The sequence below is a fragment of the Gymnoscopelus braueri genome, assembly GCF_963280865.1.
Source record: "Gymnoscopelus braueri genome assembly, chromosome: 13".
Taxonomy (NCBI): Eukaryota; Metazoa; Chordata; class Actinopteri; order Myctophiformes; family Myctophidae; genus Gymnoscopelus; species Gymnoscopelus braueri.
Window position 1 is genome coordinate 3960384 of NC_137615.1, and position 19428 is coordinate 3979811.

Genomic DNA, 19428 nt, shown 5'->3' on the forward strand with positions numbered 1-19428 from the left:
TATGGTTATTTCAAAGTATAATGTTATGAATGACTGTTTCAAGATGGCCGCGGTTGAGCTACGCTTGCGCCGTCCCCTTGAGCCATCTAGCCTTTATATATATCTATGGCCACAACAGTCTACCTTTCCCTGATCCAACCCTGCCCCGCCCCCACCGGCGACTCTGTGAATAGCATACATATAAAGACACGTTATCAGGACATGCCATTATTCCGGCTGACCCAGTTATAACTTAACCCTTACGGTTGGAATAATGTAAATATGACCGTTCTCGAGTCTGCGCTACTACAACTAGGGTCAACGGTATACATGGAGTATTGTATGATCCAATCACTGTCCATGATGAGTCACTGCCCTTTAAACGAGGCAAATGGTCACTCATGTGCCTAAATAAAAAATAATAAACAGTAGCTGAATGAACAATGGAATAAACTCTGTAAAGAAAGTGTGGGGGGCTCTTAAAAGAGCCTTTGTGTTGTTGGTAGATCAAGTCAGCATTATTAACCTCCGAAGCCGTACAGAGTGCGTCCCTGTCTCTTCAGAGCATAGACAACATCCATGGCGGTCACGGTCTTTCTCTTGGCGTGCTCGGTGTAGGTGACGGCGTCACGGATCACGTTCTCCAGGAAAACCTTAAGGACACCGCGGGTCTCCTCGTAGATCAGACCGGAGATACGCTTCACGCCACCACGGCGAGCCAGACGGCGGATAGCGGGCTTTGTGATTCCCTGGATGTTATCACGAAGCACTTTGCGATGGCGCTTGGCGCCTCCTTTTCCAAGACCTTTTCCTCCCTTACCGCGTCCAGACATTTTCGCTTTGGTATGAGATACAGAAGTGAATGGCTCTGCTGGGAAAAGACATGTCTATTTATGTGTGTTCTGAGGACGTAAAAGAGACCTGTGTGGGTGGTGCCAAAAGCTGCAGCCCCGCCCCCATACCACACCATGTCTTACGCCCATTCACGCAAGCTTCTTCCATTTGACGGAGTGAGGTTAATTCACAGCCACTTTACCCTGGAATGTGAGAACGACCCATTAGCTTCATATGGAGTCTATGGACACACGCACACGCACGCGCACGTGTGCACACACGCGCGCACACGCACACGCAACACAATTTCCGATGACTCCCTTTGTTCTAATACAACAGGGAGAGCAGCTATGTACTATTTTAGTTAGTAAAATATTTAATATATCAGCATGTTTTTCTTTCTTACAAATGTATTTGTGAGTAACTGTTATGCCATTGCAAAGCCTCTCAGTCAGTCCCCACTGAGGAGTTTTGTATTTTTAAACAGGGAATAGTGTACAAACTGTTTTATTTGTTTTGGCACATTCAGAAAAGTACCATCTGGTGACCCCTCCAAATTATTTGGGGACCCCCCTGGGGCTGGCGACCCCCATTTTGAGAACCACTGCTCTATGGGAATTAAGACTTTCTGGTCCTTAGGCGAAGGACAAGCCTGCCACCCACCCCTCCCCCCCCCCGAACTGTTTACAGTGCATATTTTTGTTTTTTTTGTTTTCAAACTGTTTATGTTTTGCATAGTAGTGTATATATTTGTCTGTCATTTAATGTTTCGATGAATTGAGGACAAAGGACCCCAATGGAAACAAAACAAGCCATAGGCTTTCTTGGGTTTAAAATCCTCTTAGCAGACCTTGTATTGAACTGTACTTTCCTGTGCTTTTGTTTTGCAAACTGCTAATAAAGTATTCAATCAATCAATCAAAGGCTTGACCCCACTACACTAGTAGGTGTAGGCCTAAAGCCCCAATCTGTGACTTCGCTCAGCTGTAGCTGCTGCTATAGGACAGTGACGTGCTGTGTGTAGAATAGCCTAAGTATGATGTTGGGTTTAAGTGGTTAAACTGATATTTATATTATATTTAATATTATTGGGGACCCCCTGGAACCACACAGTGAGAACCAGAGCTGTAGGAGCTACAGCAGAGGGGGAGGACACATGTGGGGCTAGGAGTCCAGGAGTAGTTCACCCCAAAAAGTACTTATTTTCTATCAATTGCACACCCCAATAAAGCATTGAATTCATGGATTATTCTTTGCCATGTTATGTGTATATCTTTCTGCTTACTTAACATTGTTTAAACTAAAGTTTAGTCAATAAGGTACAAATATATGCAATTGTAATAGCTACAGCTGTGACTACACTATTGAAACCACGGGACTTTGCACATGTCACATGAGAGTGTTCAGAGTGTTGATTGAGTAGATCAGATAAGGACAGTAGGCACTGTTATGGAACAGTGCTGGTACTGTGTTGCCACTCTTAGAACAAAAGGCCAGTGAAATGATTAAGTTCAAACTTAGCCTAGTTATAGCTTAACCCAATCAATCCGGGGACACATCTCTGTCATTTTAGATTTCTTTGGGCTATTAAAAAAATAGCAGATATGCAAGCTCATAGCGCGGCACCGAGTGCCGCGCTTTGAGCTTGTAGATCTGCTATTTTTTGAAAAATCATGAAAATGTGTGCAAATCTTTGAACATATATATTTTTTTTTTAAATATATACATTTAAAGATTTGCAAAAAAATTCACATACAAAAAAAAGAAGCAGATCTACAAGCTCATAGTGCGGCACTCGGTGCCGCGCTATGAGCTTGTATATCTGCTATTTTTGAATAGCCAAAGAAATCTAAAAATGACACAGATGCTTTCCTGGCTAAATGGGTTAAATGGCTTTTTTAAAAGCCATTTAAGCTATAACTAGGCTAAGTTTGAACTTAGTGTGAGGTACGGTGCAACTGGCCCCAGATGTGTATAATAGGGAATACTTTGTACGTGAGGTCTATTCTTTGGAATGGCTTGTGTCATGAAGAGCATCCACACACTGCAAATATTACGTGGCGATAAAGACATTTAATTTTGTATAATTCCCATTCAGAGTTGTCAACTATTTTCACCTGATATTTTGACATCCTTCATTCGTCACACCCCGCCGGGTTGTGTAAAGACCTCGGGTGATGGTCCCAAATTACGCTGGTATTAATTGTTGGCCCAATGCAATATGCCCCAATGTATCAGTGCTTACCAATCAAGAACAAACAATAAAGACACTGCATAGTTGACTGGTTGACAGGTAAAATATTATTTCTCCATGTTAAATACTTACAGTGGTTATAGTGGTAACATGTACAGCCTGTACACTCATCTAGCACAGATAAATAAGACTGTTATAAGAATAAGAATGTCATAATGACAATAACATACTTCATTAACTGGCAACACAGACACGTGCAGTGGAAAATATGAAATGAAACTATGTAATATTCCACTTGCCATACTATCAAGTTAGTTCTATCTAGGGCATTGTTATTTCTACGCCCTGCTATTTCAGTTTTACCGACAACCAGATTTAGTCAACTTTGTTTAGACTGATGATAGGTTTATTGGTTTATCTATGATCCTATATTACTGAGGCACTACAATGTATCTATGCATTTGATGTATTACCTTGTGTTTACCTTGCTTACTGTAAATAAATCACTCTGGATTAACCCATTAAGACCTAAGATAAATTCTAAACAAATGTCTTATAAAAAAACTGTTTTCTGAAAAACATGTTTCTACATCATGTATTTGGCCGCCGACCCCCATCTCAAAATATGTTTGAGTTAAAAATGTTCACTTAACAATAGGCCTATATGTATATTCAAAGATTTGCACACATTTTCAGAATTTTTCGAAAATAGCAGATGTACAAGCTCATAGCGCGGCACAAAATGACTCGGTATGAGCTTGTATATCTGCTATTTTTTAATAGCCAACCAATGTGCTATATATATAGCTAAAATATAAAATGACTTAGTTGGACACTTTACCGGTTTGGTTATAAAATACATGTTTTCATCTCAGATACTGTACTGTACAACTCAGGCATATTTCTAGCATTGGAGTTATGGCAAGCTGACCCAGATCATAATATGGCAACTACGTTGATGTACAGCCCCAGTGACCAATGAGGCGTCTACTATTATGTCTTTGGCCAGTGGTTCTCAAAGTGGGGTCCGAGGGTCCTTGAGGGGGTTTCATTGGGGTCCCCAGCAAAATGTGTTAATATAGCATCAAAATCAGTTCAACCACTTTAACCCAGCTATTTGAAATTAGCAGATCTAGAAGCTCACAACGTGTCGCAATGCGTCACGTTGTGAGCTTGCAGATCTGCTATTTTCAAAACAAAAAAAATGTGAAAAAATGTGGATATTTTAACAACACACTTTAACAACACACATCTTGTATGGGGGGGGGTCCCTCCTGGCACAACATATTTTCAGATGAGGGTCCGCGGTCACATATATTAATGTGGGGCTCCTTGACATGAACCACCGAGTTTGACCCATGAAATGCTCCTCTTCCTCGGGCTCCGTTTGTTGACAGAGAAGAAGGCCTGTGCTGGACACCCTCCTCTTCCTCAGCTGTTCTTGATCAGCTTGTGGACAGAGATGAAGGCCTGCTGGAGACCCAGGCCCTGCAGGGCACTGCAGGCTTGGATCTCCCAGGCCCGCTCCAGATAGCTGGGCAGGTCCAGCTGCTTGGACACCTTCACAACGGACACACATCAAACATGGCTGCAGTTAGCGTTCTGTCATTCTGAAACTCAGTCTCTCTGTCATATTCACTGAGTTGTTTCTGCTTGTTCTTTCTTTCTTTTTTTAAATCTTTTAGGTGATTTAGTTTCTTATCTTTGAAATAATGTCTGAATTATCTCAAGCATTTCTAATTTAAATTACATTACGTGTAAATTATATTAACCCATTCAATCCGGGAACGCACCTGTGTAATTTTAGATTTTAACCCTTATTTTATAATTTGGCTATTCAAAAATAGCAGATCTACAAGCTCACGCTACGAGCAGATCTACAAGCTCACGTGCCACGCTACGAGCTTAGTAGATCTGCTATTTTTGAAAAATGGTGAACATTTGTACATTTGAACATCTTTGAATACATATATATTTTTAAACAACATTTTTAACTCAAATCTTTGCTTCTGGGGGTCCCTGGAACAACATTGACGGGGATCGGTGGCCAAAAACATATCATTTTGGGGGTCCTTGACATGAAAAAGTTTGATAACCACTGATATAACAACATACGTAAAAAAAAGAACAAAAAGGATTTAGAAGACGTTTGTAAAGATTTGCATGAATTTTCATGATTTTTCAAGAATAGCAGATCTACAAGCTCATAGCGCGGCACTCAGCAGTGTATATCTGCTATTTTTGAATAGCCAAATAAATCTAAAATGACAGAGATGCGTTGCCGGATTGAATGGGTTAATCCAATTATAGGGTCTCCGAAGAGTCCTGGATAGCTATTCATCATCACTACCTCACCAGTGAAGAGTCCCGGATAGCTATTCTTCATCACTACCTCACCAGTGAAGAGTCCCGGATAGCTATTCTTCATCACTACCTCACCAGTGAAGAGTCCCGGATAGCTATTCTTCATCACTACCTCACCAGTGAAGAGTCCTGGATAGCTATTCTTCATCACTACCTCACCAGTGAAGAGTCCTGGATAGCTATTCATCATCACTACCTCACCAGTGTCATCATCATCTTCATCACTACCTCACCAGTGAAGAGTCCCGGATAGCTATTCTTCATCACTACCTCACCAGTGTCATCATCATCTTCATCACTACCTCACCAGTGAAGAGTCCTGGATAGCTATTCATCATCACTACCTCACCAGTGTCATCATCATCTTCATCACTACCTCACCAGTGAAGAGTCCCGGATAGCTATTCATCATCACTACCTCACCAGTGAAGAGTCCTGGATAGCTATTCTTCATCACTACCTCACCAGTGAAGAGTCCTGGATAGCTATTCTTCATCACTACCTCACCAGTGAAGAGTCCTGGATAGCTATTCATCATCACTACCTCACCAGTGAAGAGTCCTGGATAGCTATTCTTCATCACTACCTCACCAGTGTCATCATCATCTTCATCACTACCTCACCAGTGTCACTGCCTTGTCTGGGATTGGGACATGTACAACACACCTGCTGCCTTCCTTAGTTGTGCTAGTCGTTTCATTTTAGTAGCATGTTATCTTTTGTAGTTTTATCACTGTTCTTGTATCACTTGCTTGCATGTTTTGTAAACTATCAACCTTCGTACTAGAAACTCTGTTCCTATACGTTTGGCTTGCTTAGGACATGTGGAAGCTACCATTTGTATGTTAGATATATTTTGTACTTTTTGAAATATTACATTTTCCTGCCAGAGTTTTTTTTTATTTTATTCCCACCCAGTGCCAGCATTTTTTAAAGATTTTTTAACCTTTTTGATTTAAAAAAAAAAAAGTGATCACAACATATTTTCTGTGATCACTATCCTCACGGTGATCCCATCATTACACACACAGGAGTCTCGTAGAATCGTGGGAAAAAAATAATCCGATCACGGTAATCTGTTCCATAATTGCAGCCAGTTGAAAAAAGCATGTTTCACCAAAAAATACATGGTAAAAAAAAAAAGTACATAGGAGCCGAGATACAGGATTTTAAAGTAATAAGTTAACCAGGGAGTGAATGGAGCAGTACATCTTTGCATAGCGATATCTCTGGTTCTGTGTGGAATTTTTCATTTTTTAAAAACTTTTATTTTGAAATGTCCGTCTTTGGTGGTAAACGGGTGTATTTTAAAAGACGGACATGTCCGTTTTTGGCAGGTAATGTGTTAATTGCCAAATAAATCCCATTAGTATAAATGGGGAAATGCAGAGTAGACAGAATCATACAGATTTTGACAAAATTTGTCAAAATCTGTATGACTTCATCCGTCTCCACTGCATCATCCCAATTGTCCAAAATGTTTAGACTATAGATATATTCTATACATCGAAATGTTCACACAAAGATGCAATTATCTAAGCTGCAATTTATACGTTTTGCATCATGACGATTTGAACAGACCCGTGTTGTGTGTGTGTGTGTGTGTGTGTGTGTGTGTGTGTGTGTGTGTGTGTGTGTGGGAGGTCTACCTCTCGTATGGTCATGGAGTTGGGCAGGTCCTTTTTGTTGGCCAGCACCATCAGAGGAACTCCTTTGAGGTTCTCATCGTTCAGAACTTTTCTCAGAGCTCTGTGAGCTTCGGGCATCCTGCTTGCATCACTGCTATCCACCACAAACACCAGAGCTTTACAGCCTTCCAAGTAGTACCTGTAGTACACCACAGGATGCAGTTTACACACCATATCAACATCTGTCTCAGTCCACATATTATTAAAGGGGGTGTAAGTATAATCATTATTTTGTTAAAGTAAGTATATAGCCTATATAGGCTATATACTTATATAACACTCTATAGCCTATAGTGTTTGTTCAGTAACAGTGTTAACTAGAAAATGTGCTCCTCGGAGCACAGGTCTCCGCCAGTATTGTTCCTGATTAATCCTGTCTTACCTATTTATATTACATATTGTCACGTGTCACTTGACCAATGTTAGCTTGGCTGATGGAAGCTCACTTAAAAAAATATAAATGATTTTTTAAAGTGACACACCTATTTATAGGTTTCTATGTCATCATGCGTCTCGCTAGCCAATCAGAGCATTGGTGACAACAATATTGTCACGTGTCACGCGAAGCTTGACCAATGTTAGCTTGGCTGAGACGGGGGGACACACGGAAGGACAAGAACGAAAACATACTCTCCACCTCTGGCGGAGACAAATAGCTCTATATTGTGATAGTAATCATTTCTATAGAGTGTTTGTTCAGTAACAGTGTTAAATAGCTGTATATTGTGATAGTAATCATTGCTATAGAGTGTTTGTTCAGTAACAGCGGTCTCCATGTCTCTCCAATTCTTTACTTGGTCAATTCTCCCTCGTCTCTCCTGATTTCCTCGAATCAGGAGTGAAATTGGAAGTGATGATGCAAAAAAATTAGCAGACAAAACTGGAATTGGAACAAGCTGATGAATGTGCACTCTGGATTTTCTGTGCATTTAAAGTGCTAGAGATACGGGGAGACACCCTGCTACTGGATAAACCTTTTGTTTTAAACAAAACATATCACTTACGGCACCTTTAACTCAGATCTACCCCCCCCGGTATTAAAAGTTCAAACTTTACTGTCGTGAATTATGATAAGCAAATACTTGCAAATACGCGCTCTGGATATGTCTTAACACAACACACATCACAAAACTAATGGTTACTTTTATTTTTCCTCTCTCTCTCTCTCTCTCTCAGATTTAGGCATACTTTCTGTGGGCTTAGGGTTAGGCATAGTGTTTGTGAAGTTAAAGTCTAGGGTTCATGGGCCACCTGGGCCAAACACCAAAGGAAGAAGGAGTCCCGTCTCTCTAGTACCTCCAGTTAGCTCTCATCGTGTTCTGTCCTCCGACATCCCATATGGTCAAAGCTGTTTTCGTATCCACGTCTATAGTTCCTACATTGAACCCTATGGTAGGAGATGTGTCCATCACCTACACGCGCACACACACACACACATTAAAAATAAACAATTGATTTGAACATGTTTCCTTTCAACTTTAATGTAATGTGATCAGCATTTGAAGGTTTTCATTACAGCAGCTGGTTTCATTTCAATAAGTTTGATTAGTTGGGAATCAAGACTCCATCAACGGGCAGAATGAATGTTTGCTCACCTTCCCGGTTAGGAGTCGGGACAACAAGGTGGACTTCCCAGACGAGTCTAAACCCATCAGAATGACCTGGACGCATGCGCGCGCACACACACACACACACACACACACACACACACACACACACACACACACACACACACAGTTTGTATGTATTTAATTGCAGAAGTGTTAAAGTCACAAGTCTCACAGTTTATGACCTGTGATCTACAGCAGTGCTTCTCAACCTTTTCAGGCCGTGACCGCCAAAATAATCATATTTGTACTGGGGACCCCCCCCCCCCCACCACCCTGACAAGCACTTGGCATTGTAAGAGTTGAGGTGATAAATTTAGTTTGACTCGGTTCCACAGATAAATATTGTGAAAATTGCCAATCTATTCTACGTGTTGCGAGGCGATGTGAGCTTGGAGACCAGCTATTTTCACAATTTTATAGCATAGTTTGTTGATCACTTTTGACACAGTTTTGACGCAGTAATGGTGTTATCTTTTATAATAGTGTTATAGACATATCATGGACCTCAGCTGGTCTAATGGTCACATCTAACCTGTGGAGGATGTTTGATGGAGTTCCTTGAGAAGATCAGACCCATGATGACACCGTCCTCTGTGGACACCTCTCCTCTCCGGGGTTTCTCCTTTAAAAAAGGTGCTGTAAGTGATATGTTTTTGGGTTAAAACAAGATTTCACTTGTTTAACTGGCGTCCCTGTGGGAGTTCTCTCTCCTTGGATTAAATTACTCTCCTGACCTCAACATGTAGTTTCTGTTTACTAAAGAGTTGGAGAGACAGGGACATCCGTGTTGCTGAACAAACACTATGAGCTATTTAACACTTTCAAAAAATAAACAGTAACTTACCTCCTCTTTAACTAGGTTGCTTTAATCCAGTGTACTGTGTTGGTTATTACTGTATGACTTCCCTCCTCTCTGTCGGTCTTTAGCTCCAAATCCACCACAGCTCAACCTCACTGCTGCTCTCTGACACTGTCTTCAGCAAAACAATGTGTGTGTGAGAGAGCGAGAGATCACCGATCAAACCAACAACTGGTTTGCCAACATCTCTCTCTCTCTCTCTCTCTCTCTCTCTCTCTCTCTCTCTCTCTCTCTCTCTCTCTCTCTCTCTCTCTCTCTCTCTCTCTCTCTCTCTCTCTCTCTCTCTCTCTCTCTCTCTCTCTCTCTCTCTCTCTCTCTCTCTCTCTCTCTCTCTCTCTCTCTCTCTCTCTCTCTCTCTCTCTCTCTCCTCTCGCTCTCTCGCTCTCTCGCTCTCTCTCTCTCTCTCTCAGAGCTCCAGACCAGTATATTATTACAACATTAATTATTTTTGAGGAAGTTGGCACTTCCTCAAAAATACTAGCCTTGCTAACTTTCATCCTGGCATTGCTATTTGGGAAATGGCATTATAGGTGAACAAACAAACAAAGATCCTGCAAGTTCACAATCAGTGGATCTGCTTAAAAATATTTACACTGCTCAAAATAATTAAGGGAACACTTTGATCCTTAATTCTTTTGAACAGTTTTTGTTAGCAGTATGTACACAGTTCATGAAAACTCAAAAATAATTAAGGGATCAAAGTGTTCCCTACATTTCTTTGAGCAGTATATTATCCACTTGAACCCTAGCGTTCCCATTGTTGGGCGGACATTTGGTGGAAATGAGCAGATCTGCAAGCTCAGAACATGTCATGTCATGATTTGTTTTGTATTTTTGGCAAAGAGATTTGGTGTGTAGACTGTGTAAAAAAAAATAGTAGGCCTAGTAACAGCCCTGGGGGACTCTGGTCAAGTAGTTCTAGGATTATTTACAGTGTACTGGCCATACTGGTTTGGTTGTGTACTGTCACGGTATTACCAGTCAGATAGGCTTTTACAAGCAGCAGCTCCAAATGGTGTTGAGTTTAAGTGATCATGCAGTGTGAGAGTTGTTTGTTTAAGGTGATTTAACTACGTAAACCATACAGTAATTGACTGGAACCCCTCAAGGCGGTTCTATATTTTGGTCCACTCCATTTTCCCCCTCTCCCTGCACAGGGGGAGGGGGTCCCCAAATTATTTTGGGGAGGTCCCAAGATGATTAGCTTAACGTGCAACATTGTTTTAAGAAAGAGGAAAACGTTGTGAAAATAGCCGATCTACAAGCTTAGATTGTCCCCAGTCCAAACATAATTATACATGACTACGCACTAAATCCCAAACCTATGAACCTACATTAAATCACAGATCTACAAGCTCAGAATGCGTCGCTATCAGCGTTCACCTATTATGACATGCCAGGATGCTACGCTTCATGTGGTTAAACCATTATGTAACGATGATGACCCAATGACACTGTGCGTCTGTGAAAGAATGAGAAGTGTGTGTTTGAGTGTCAGCATTTCTGGCTCATGTGATTTCTAAAAAGAGCCTGTTGAAATATCAAAACAAGCCAAGAAGTTTACATGGGATTATTGAGGAAATGTGACATTTATTTCACAGTACGTACGGCTTGTACATGCATGTTCTTTGTATGTTTCTGTGGTTGCAACAAGGGGTGGAAGCCAAAGCCAAATTTCCCTCGTGGACGATAAAGTTGACCTTGACCATGTGCTTGACCGTAACCCTTTAAGACCGGGAAGGGAACGCATGTGTGTCATTTTAAGATTTCTTTGGCTATTGAAAAATAGCAGACACTGTAGATCTGCTATTTTTAGAAAAATCCTGAAAATTTGTGCAAGTCTTTTATATACATGTTTAACTGAACAAAATATTTTTAGATAGGTCAAATACATATTATTTTGGGGGTCCTTGACATGAAAAAAGTTTGAAAACCATTGACAATATAGCAACATAAGTAAAACATAAAAATAAAAATAAAAACTTTAGGAAGAAAGTACTTTAGGATTTAGAAGACATTTGTAAAATCCCCAGAAGCATATATTGGAGTTAAAAAAACGCTTTAAAAAAGTATATATATATTCAAACTAAAGATTTGCACACATTTTCACGATTAAAAAACAAGAATAGCAGATCTACAAGCTACGAGCTTGTATAAATCTTAAAATGACACAGATGCGTTCCCGGTCTTAAAGGGTTAAGAACGTACTCACTCATGTGTGCTTCCTGCGGCTCGTCTCTGAGGAGACGGATATGAAGGTTCCGCTTTGCCTGACCACTGGTGGCGAACACAGAGCATTTATTGGCCAATCTTCATACCGTACCGACTGCAGACATACCGGTAGTTGGAACAAAGGAGAACTAAGAATTAACTACAAAATTAAGAAATATCCACACAGTGACAAATGTCACAGCAGGATGCCTTCGGGCTTGTAATGACATCTGGAAGCTATAATAACCACAGATAAAGTCCTGTCCTGTAACAAGAATGTGAGGTGCTGCTGTTCAAATTGAGTGAATTATTTGTTGTTGGCACTGTAAGCTAAAGAACGGGGATGTAGACCATTGTTCCTGTATTCTACATGAGAGCTGTCACTAGGGCTTTCACGAATAGTGATTTTTAGCATTCAAATTATTCGACCTATAAGTATTCGAATATTCGATTAATCGATTTGATTATAAAAAATAAAATAATTTTTTTTTTTAAAAGTTTATTTTATTTTATTTTTTTTCAATGGCATTGATGACTCGACTCAAGGAATGCGAGTTGACGTCACACCAGAGCTCACAGCTGCGTGTCTGCTGTAGAAAAGACACTAAAAAAAAAAATCTAAAAAAATACGTTTTTTATTTTTTTCCGAATAATCGAATAGTCGGTTTGATATTCTAATATTCGACTATTCGGTGAATGCCCTAGCTGTCACAGTCAAGTTTAATAAACTGAACTTGGTTTATAGTATTCCCTCCGTTTGGTCATTCTGCACCTGGTGTATGAGTGACGACTTGCGTAAACCCAACTTGAAGCAAATGACGGAAGCCCAAGCTTAACTCAAATTTACAAGAATAGTCTTTAATAATTAATAATAATAATAATAAAAAAAACAAATTTATGTGAGCTTTAACATCATTCCAACATTAATGACACCCTGGAGAAAGACCTTTGGAATAAAGCCCACATGCTGAGGACGTCAGCAACAATAATTTCTGTTTGACAAAAGCGAAGCAGGAGAATCAGTCTATTAGCAGCATCAATGGACAGCAAGCATATTTAACATGATCATTTTCACACCTGTACCTTCACAGCACAGTGTCATTGAACAAGGCACAGCGGCCACATCACAACTGATTATCCACCATCCAAATCTCAATCAATCTATACAAAAATATACAGCTCTTAAAAAATTAAAAAACAACAACATTGCACAATAGAACTACAAAAATGGTCGACATAATTATCATCATCATCATCACAGATATCCTCCACAATACAAGCCAGGTATTTTGGGAAGAACGACACATTAATTCTCGAAGGATGCCGTTGTAAAATAAAGAGATTCTCTCTTTCACGTCCATGCTTTTGTCTTAAAAGTCCTGGGTGAAAAGCTAAAAAAAGCATCTGGATGGTTCTAGTGGGAGCCATTTTGACCCAGATGAGCAGAAAGGCACTTGATTTTGGGGATACTTCTGCTCTCCGTGCCCTTAGTGGTGGCTCCCAGGCACTGCAGGCCTGGTCCTCACCAGCACAGGACACAAAACAGCAGAGAGTGTGTCCGTCCATCCGTGGGTTAAGGCAATGAGTCTCTCTGCGCTGCATCCACACCAGCTTTGGTCCAGTTCACCTCACACAGGATCACTGCCCAGTGGAGGAGGATCGGGCAGTTTGTGTGTTTCAGAGAGAACGGAATTTATTGTCTCCGGAGGAGGGGGAGGAGTCGTTGCGGCCGTTTCTGCAGGGAGGGCGAGGTCTGCTGAATCTGTAGGGAGGCAGAGGTCTGCTGAATCTGCAGGGAGGCAGAGGTCTGCTGAATCTGTAGGGAGGCAGAGGTCTGCTGAATCTGTAGGGAGGCAGAGGTCTGCTGAATCTGTAGGGAGGCAGAGGTCTGCTGAATCTGTAGGGAGGCAGAGGTCTGCTGAATCTGCAGGGAGGCAGAGGTCTGCTGAATCTGCAGGGAGGCAGAGGTCTGCTGAATCTGTAGGGAGGCAGAGGCCTGCTGAATCTGTAGGGCGACAGAGGTCTGCTGAATCTGTAGGGAGGCAGAGGTCTGCTGAATCTGTAGGGAGGCAGAGGTCTGCTAAATCTGAAGGGCGACAGAGGTCTGCCGAATCTGCAGGGAGGGCGAGGTCTGCTGAATCTGAAGGGAGACAGAGGTCCGCCGATTCTGCAGGGAGGCAGATGTCGGCCGTCTGCTCGGCCAGGTCGGTCTTTGTGGACGTCACTGGTTCAGTTGGCAGTGCCGTCTGAACTGACGCGGGTTCTTCCGTTAACACGGTTGGCACGGGCTGTGTGGGCATCGTGTCCGAGTCTGAGACTGGCACGGGCTGTGTGTGTTCTGTGGCGGACAGCGGCGGTTGAAGTGACGGCGTCTCCTCGGGCCGCGAGGTTTGCGTCGGCGAGCGCGCGTCGTGCGCCTGCGGCGCCTCGTCTCGTCTTTGCTGCCCGGGGTGCGCGGTGCACGACAGGGCCCGTGTCCGGGCGAGCTGGTCGGCGCTCGGGTAGTAAGGCAGGAAGGGTCTCTCGTGTGCACAGGTGCGCATGGCCAGGTAGGTGTGCGTCAGCAGGTGTGGGAAGCGGGAGGTGAAATAGGAGACGAATTCGTCCGGGATCGAACCCAACGTCTCCTGGACTTCGGCAGGCAGCTCCCTGTAGTGATGCTTCTGTTGGAGACAAACATGGACACAGAGTGTTAGTCCAATATACATGAAGATTTGGTTCAACACAGTGGTTTAAAGCAACTAAGTACATTTACTCAAGTACTGTACTTAAGTGCAATTTTGAGGTATTTTTTACTTTACTGGAGAATTTCCAATTTTCGGTACTTTTCTACTCCACTACACCTCAGAGGCAAATATTATACTTTTACTCCACTACAATTATTTGAACATTTTAGTTACTTTGCAGATATAAATTAATACATTATAAAACATACATTAACCACTTTAGCCCTATTTTATGCCTAAGCCTAAGCTAACATAGCCAATCTACAAGATCACAACACGTCGCATCACAACGTGTTGTGAGCTTGTAGATCTGCTATTTTCAAACATTTCAGTACTTTAACTTTTCATACGTATATTTTGATGCCAATACTTTTGTACTTTTACTCAAGTAACATTTTGAACACAGGCCTACATGTAACAGAGTATTTTTATATTGTGGTATTGCTACTTTTCCTTAAGTAAAATATCTGAGTACTTCTTCTTCCACCACTGGATAAGTGTCATTGATACACATGAAGATTTGGTTCAACAGCAGGATAAGTGTCCTGTCCAGTGGGAACACTCCGTTACCTTGTTTCTCATGGCGCGGAGAAGATCTCTGACGGAGCCTCCCTTATAGGAACGGAATTTGCGCAGATCTGCCAATGAGAAAAAGTCACAACCGACGCGTTAATCACAAGCTGGGGTCCAACATTTGATTGACTATCACCATGCTAATGTCAAACAAAACACACTTCATAACAAGTAGTTTTTCATTAGTGGACATTTAAACATAGTACTAGAGTTCACACCTATGTCGCACTGCCGATCCGACCGATATGCCCATATATGGAGATATCTATATCTGTCAGTCCGTGTCCCTTTCATGCCCATATATGGAGATCCCAGATGTCATCAGTATATGCCCATATATGGGCATGTCCCCTTTTGTACCCATATGTTGCTATGGCAGCGCTTTGTGTTGGGTGTGACGTCAAGAGGGTCAGCATATGTAACGTGTTGCAGACATCATCGCAGGAGAGATTTGTTCAAACATGGAGGTTGTTCTTTTCAGAGCTTTACATTTGAATATGTCCGGAGTGGAGAGCAGCTCATTTACATGGAGAAAACAAAACTGTCATCTTGTGAGAATTTAAGCTCCACACTCAAACATGACAACAGGAAATAAAAGAGGGAACAGTTGCAAGGAGAATAAGGACGTTGGTCTGACAGGTCCCTCTTGTAGCCACGTCAAGAAGGGGACAAACAGTAATCTTGATATTTCTGCTGTGAATTCTGACGGAAACCCTTGTCAGGACTGTAAAGAGGAAGGAGAAAAAAGTGCAATATGGATGTGTTTACAATGTGGACATCGAGGATGTGGGCAGAACTCTGAGAAGAAGCATGCAGTCACACACTATCATGACACACCCCTGGCAGGTCTGCACTGCTTGGCGGTCAGCACCGAGGACTGGACCAGCGTGTGGTGTTACATCTGCGCTAAACCATTGACCATGACCATTATAAAACAAGCCTCGTCAGACCACAAAAGTAAAAGTGCTAAGGTGGGGACAAATAAGGTTGGTAATAACACAGGGGAGAACAAGAGCAATGTGAAGAAAAACATTTTCTTTGGGCTACCGTTTAACGGACAGAAGAAACTGAACGTGCAGCTGCAGAGGTCCGGCCCAGCCGAAGGCAGCGGCGGTGGTTCGGTTTCAGTGAAGGGACTGAGCAACATCGGGAACACGTGTTTTTTTAACGCGGTTATTCAGAACCTCTCTCAGACGCAGATGCTGAGGCAGATTCTCAGGAAAGTGACGGTGGAGAAGACTAACGTTCACATCACGCCTGGCGCCTCCTCGGATCTGGAGCCCATAGCGGTCCAGTTGGGTCAGCCCGGATCCCTGACTCTGTCGATGTGTCAGCTACTCGATGAGATCCAGGAAAGCCGGAGGAACGTCGTGACTCCTCAGGGACTGTTCACTCAGGTGTGTAAAAAGGCCGGCAAGTTCAAAGGCTTCCAGCAACAGGACAGTCAAGAGCTGCTGCGCTACCTACTGGACGGGATGAGAGCCGAGGAGACTAAAAGATTACGCTCTGGGATATTGGAGGCATTGAACAAAACGGGGAACACCAAATTGCTTAAAATGTACGAGAAAAACGGATGTCCCAGAAACTTTGTGGATGAAGTGTTTGGTGGGGAGATGACCAGTACTATAATGTGTCGAGAGTGCAACACGGCGACGATGATCACAGAGACGTTTCTCGATCTTTCCCTTCCCGTTTCAGACGAGGCGCACCGGAAAACACAACAGAAAAGCCCTGCTGTGACAAATGGAGATTGGTCAAAGCAGAAGAAAGTCCAGAAACAGCGACTGAAGCCGAAGCACGAAGAGAAGAAGATTACTTGCGACAATCGTTACGCCGCCTTATCAGAGGACCAGGACGGAGGTATACCAGAGACGGATGAAGAAGCGGAGGGCCTGGCAGATGAAATGGACAAGATGTTCCTGAATGAAGCAGTGGAGAGAGACGTGCCGGCCGAACCTATAGAGCAGCGCACCGTCGTGAACCAGGACCCGGAGCTGGCCTTCCGGACGCTGGCAACGAGAACCACCCCGGCGAAACAGGAGAGCTCAGTGCAGTCCTGTCTGTTTCGCTTCACCGAAGTGGAGAACCTCACTCAGACAAACCGCCTGTTGTGCGCCACGTGCACCGAGCGGCACGCCGACACAAACGACTCTCGCGGATCCAAAGAGAAGAGGGTATACACGGATTCCTTCAAGCAGATTCTCATCTCCGCCCCTCCTCCGGTGCTCACGTTACACCTGAAGAGACACACTCAGCAGGTCGGTTCCGGTGTGTGTAAGGTGAACAAACATGTCGAGTTCCCCCAGACACTGGACCTGGCTCCTTTCTGTGCTGCCAAATGCAAGAACGTCCCGGAAAGGGTCCGTAGAGTTTTGTACAGCCTCTACGGCATGGTGGACCACAGAGGCTCGATGAGAGCAGGTCATTACACAGCCAGCGTCAAGGCCCGTCCTCAGCGCCCTACGCCCTCATCCAACGGAGCGACGACAACACACGGAGACGCAGACACGCGTACAGGATCGTGGTTCCACGTCAGCGACACACATGTTCAGCCCGTGTCCGAGAGCAAAGTGCAGGGTTCCCAAGCCTACCTCCTTTTCTACGAAAGGATTTAAGGTCCTTTGCACACCTGGAGCGTGTTTGTGTTGTGCGATTAAGTTGCATTCATTTAAACTCTTGTTTGTGTCGACGTGAATGTTGTGTGACAAGGTTTTTTCTGAAACAAGGTTGATTTTTTCACGGTGAATAAGAGCATCGACTTGTACATGAACGAGGCATCACCAAATTAAAAGTTGAATCGTTTCTTCTTGACGCTCACGGTGTGTAAAGACATTGACTCTGGCACTTCCACACGACCCAGGAAGCACACATACTGTTCATGTACCAACCTGCTGCTTATTCACATCAACAACGCAGTATGTGCAACATACTCTGTTCCATCAGTCGCATTTTGTCACTTAAAAAGGTGCTATAAGTTATATAATTTAGGGGTTAAAATGAGTGTTAAACAGCTCTATATTAAAGAAAGACACGTTACTGACCAAACACTCTATAATAATGATTACTATTACAATATATAACCTTAGCAAAAACTTTTTTTTTTTTATTAATACAAAAATATCATTTACAGCACCTTTAAGCCATTAAGACGTATCTGTGTCATTTTAGATTTCTTTGGCTATTCAAAAATAGCAGATATACAAGCTCATAGCGTGGCACCGAGTGCCGCGCTATGCGCTTGTAGATCTGCTATTTTTGAAAAATCGTGAAAAAATTATATTTATGTTTTTTTCTAAAAACTGTTAGGAATTAAAAATAAATAAATGGAATGGGCCTCAGGCCTTAATGGGTTAAGCACAGTGACAGAAGAGCATGGTGAACTCTAATCAATGTCCCTCCATGAAAGAAAGCTACGATTTCACGGTTGAATACTAAATGTTTGCCAACTAAGACATAGAAAATAAAACAAAAACTTCATATAGAGAAGTGTCGATACGCAAAACAACAATAATGTGTATACAACAATGATATCCGAGTATTCTAAAGTGGTTTATCTTCTATCCATCTATTACCCCCTGTGAATCTGTCTCTCTGTCTCGACATGCCCAAATATGGAGATGTCTGACGTCACATGACTGACTGACATCACAGTTCTGATGTCATAGATAGACTGACAGTGACTTAGGGTGCGTTCGGAAATTACGCACCGGAGCACACTCGCCTATTAGTTTGTATTGGCCAGTGCGCTCAGTGCTGTATTTTCGAACGCGCCCTTAGTGATGTAAGAGATGAACTGACGTCATCGATGCCTTCTTTTAACCCTTTCAATCCGCGAGAACGCATCTGTGTCACTTCAGATGTCTTTGGCTATTCAAAAAATAGCAGATATACAAGCTCATAGCGCGTCACCGAGTGCCGCGCTATGAGCTTGTAGATCTGCTGTTTTTGAAAGAAAATCGTGAAAATGTGGGCAAATCTTTGAATATATATATATGCATTTTTAACTCAAATCTTTGCTCCTGGGGGTCCCTGAAACAACATATTTTGAGATGGGGGGAGGGGTCTGCGGAGAAATACATATCATTTTGGTGGTTCTTGACATGAAAAAGTTTTAGAACCACTGAAATTATAGCAACATACGTTTCTTCTAAAAAGAACTGTTAGGATTTAGAAGACACTTGTAGAATCCCCCCAGAAGCAAAGACTTTAGTTAAGAATGTTCGCTTTAAAAATATATATATATATATATTATATAAAAAGATTTTTACGATTTAAAAAAATAAACAAATAGTTCGGTAGATCTGCTATTTTTGAATATAGCCCAAAGTATAAAATAAAGGTTATAGCTATGAAAATCTAAAATGACACAGTAAGTTAGGTTAAGAAGATA

The 19428-nt window shown here is 42.3% G+C and overlaps 5 protein-coding genes across 6 annotated transcripts in view; 1 reads left to right on the forward strand and 4 right to left on the reverse strand.

The window, feature by feature from the left end:
* LOC308097871 (histone H3.2-like) overlaps window positions 1–19428 on the reverse strand; it is a gene marked incomplete at its 3' end in the record, with an annotated part of 294931 nt that overhangs the window by 9896 nt on the left and 265607 nt on the right. The window lies entirely within an intron of this gene.
* LOC308098263 (histone H4) lies at window positions 501–812 on the reverse strand (the record flags this gene model as incomplete). The annotated part of the gene is made up of 1 exon (XM_080446544.1): window positions 501–812. The coding sequence occupies one exon, from the start codon at window positions 810–812 to the stop codon at window positions 501–503; it is 312 nt and encodes a 103-aa protein (XP_080302670.1).
* LOC308098889 (ADP-ribosylation factor-like protein 11) lies at window positions 2748–9634 on the reverse strand. Of its 2 annotated transcripts, none has more exons than XM_080447352.1 (6): window positions 9514–9634; window positions 9202–9291; window positions 8655–8720; window positions 8356–8471; window positions 7021–7198; window positions 2748–4567 (listed from the first exon to the last, which is right to left on the reverse strand). In XM_080447352.1, exons 2-6 carry the CDS (start codon window positions 9244–9246, stop codon window positions 4439–4441), a joined length of 534 nt encoding a protein of 177 aa, XP_080303478.1. In that variant the 5' UTR covers window positions 9247–9291; window positions 9514–9634; the 3' UTR covers window positions 2748–4438. The 2 variants fall into 2 exon arrangements, with proteins under 2 accessions (XP_080303478.1, XP_080303477.1); XM_080447351.1 differs by having other exon boundaries at window positions 9202–9305.
* The window catches only part of ern1 (endoplasmic reticulum to nucleus signaling 1), a 58956-nt gene continuing 52104 nt past the window's right edge, over window positions 12577–19428 (reverse strand). Inside the window, exons 21-22 of the mRNA XM_080445903.1 lie at window positions 15036–15103; window positions 12577–14402 (exon numbers count right to left, since the gene is read on the reverse strand). Of these exons, the coding sequence (XP_080302029.1) occupies window positions 13368–14402; window positions 15036–15103 (1103 nt within the window). The 3' untranslated portion in view covers window positions 12577–13367. The remainder of the gene's footprint in view (window positions 14403–15035; window positions 15104–19428) is intronic.
* LOC308097831 (ubiquitin carboxyl-terminal hydrolase 16-like) lies at window positions 15369–17870 on the forward strand. Its single transcript, XM_080445915.1, has one exon. It carries the CDS (start codon window positions 15617–15619, stop codon window positions 17651–17653), a length of 2037 nt encoding a protein of 678 aa, XP_080302041.1. The 5' UTR covers window positions 15369–15616; the 3' UTR covers window positions 17654–17870.

Bases quoted from the DNA above. Each gene is read 5' to 3' on its own strand.
- LOC308098889 (XM_080447352.1), bottom strand. From the start codon at position 9,246: ATGGGTCTGATCTTCTCAAGGAACTCCATCAAACATCCTCCACAG. The intron at 8,721-9,201 runs GTTAGATGTGAC...GCATGCGTCCAG, and splicing joins CCATCAAACATCCTCCACAG to GTCATTCTGATGGGTTTAGA. The intron at 7,199-8,355 runs GTACTAGAGAGA...GGTGTACTACAG, and splicing joins ACGATGAGAGCTAACTGGAG to GTACTACTTGGAAGGCTGTA.
- LOC308097831 (XM_080445915.1), top strand. From the start codon at position 15,617: ATGACAACAGGAAATAAAAGAGGGAACAGTTGCAAGGAGAATAAGGAC.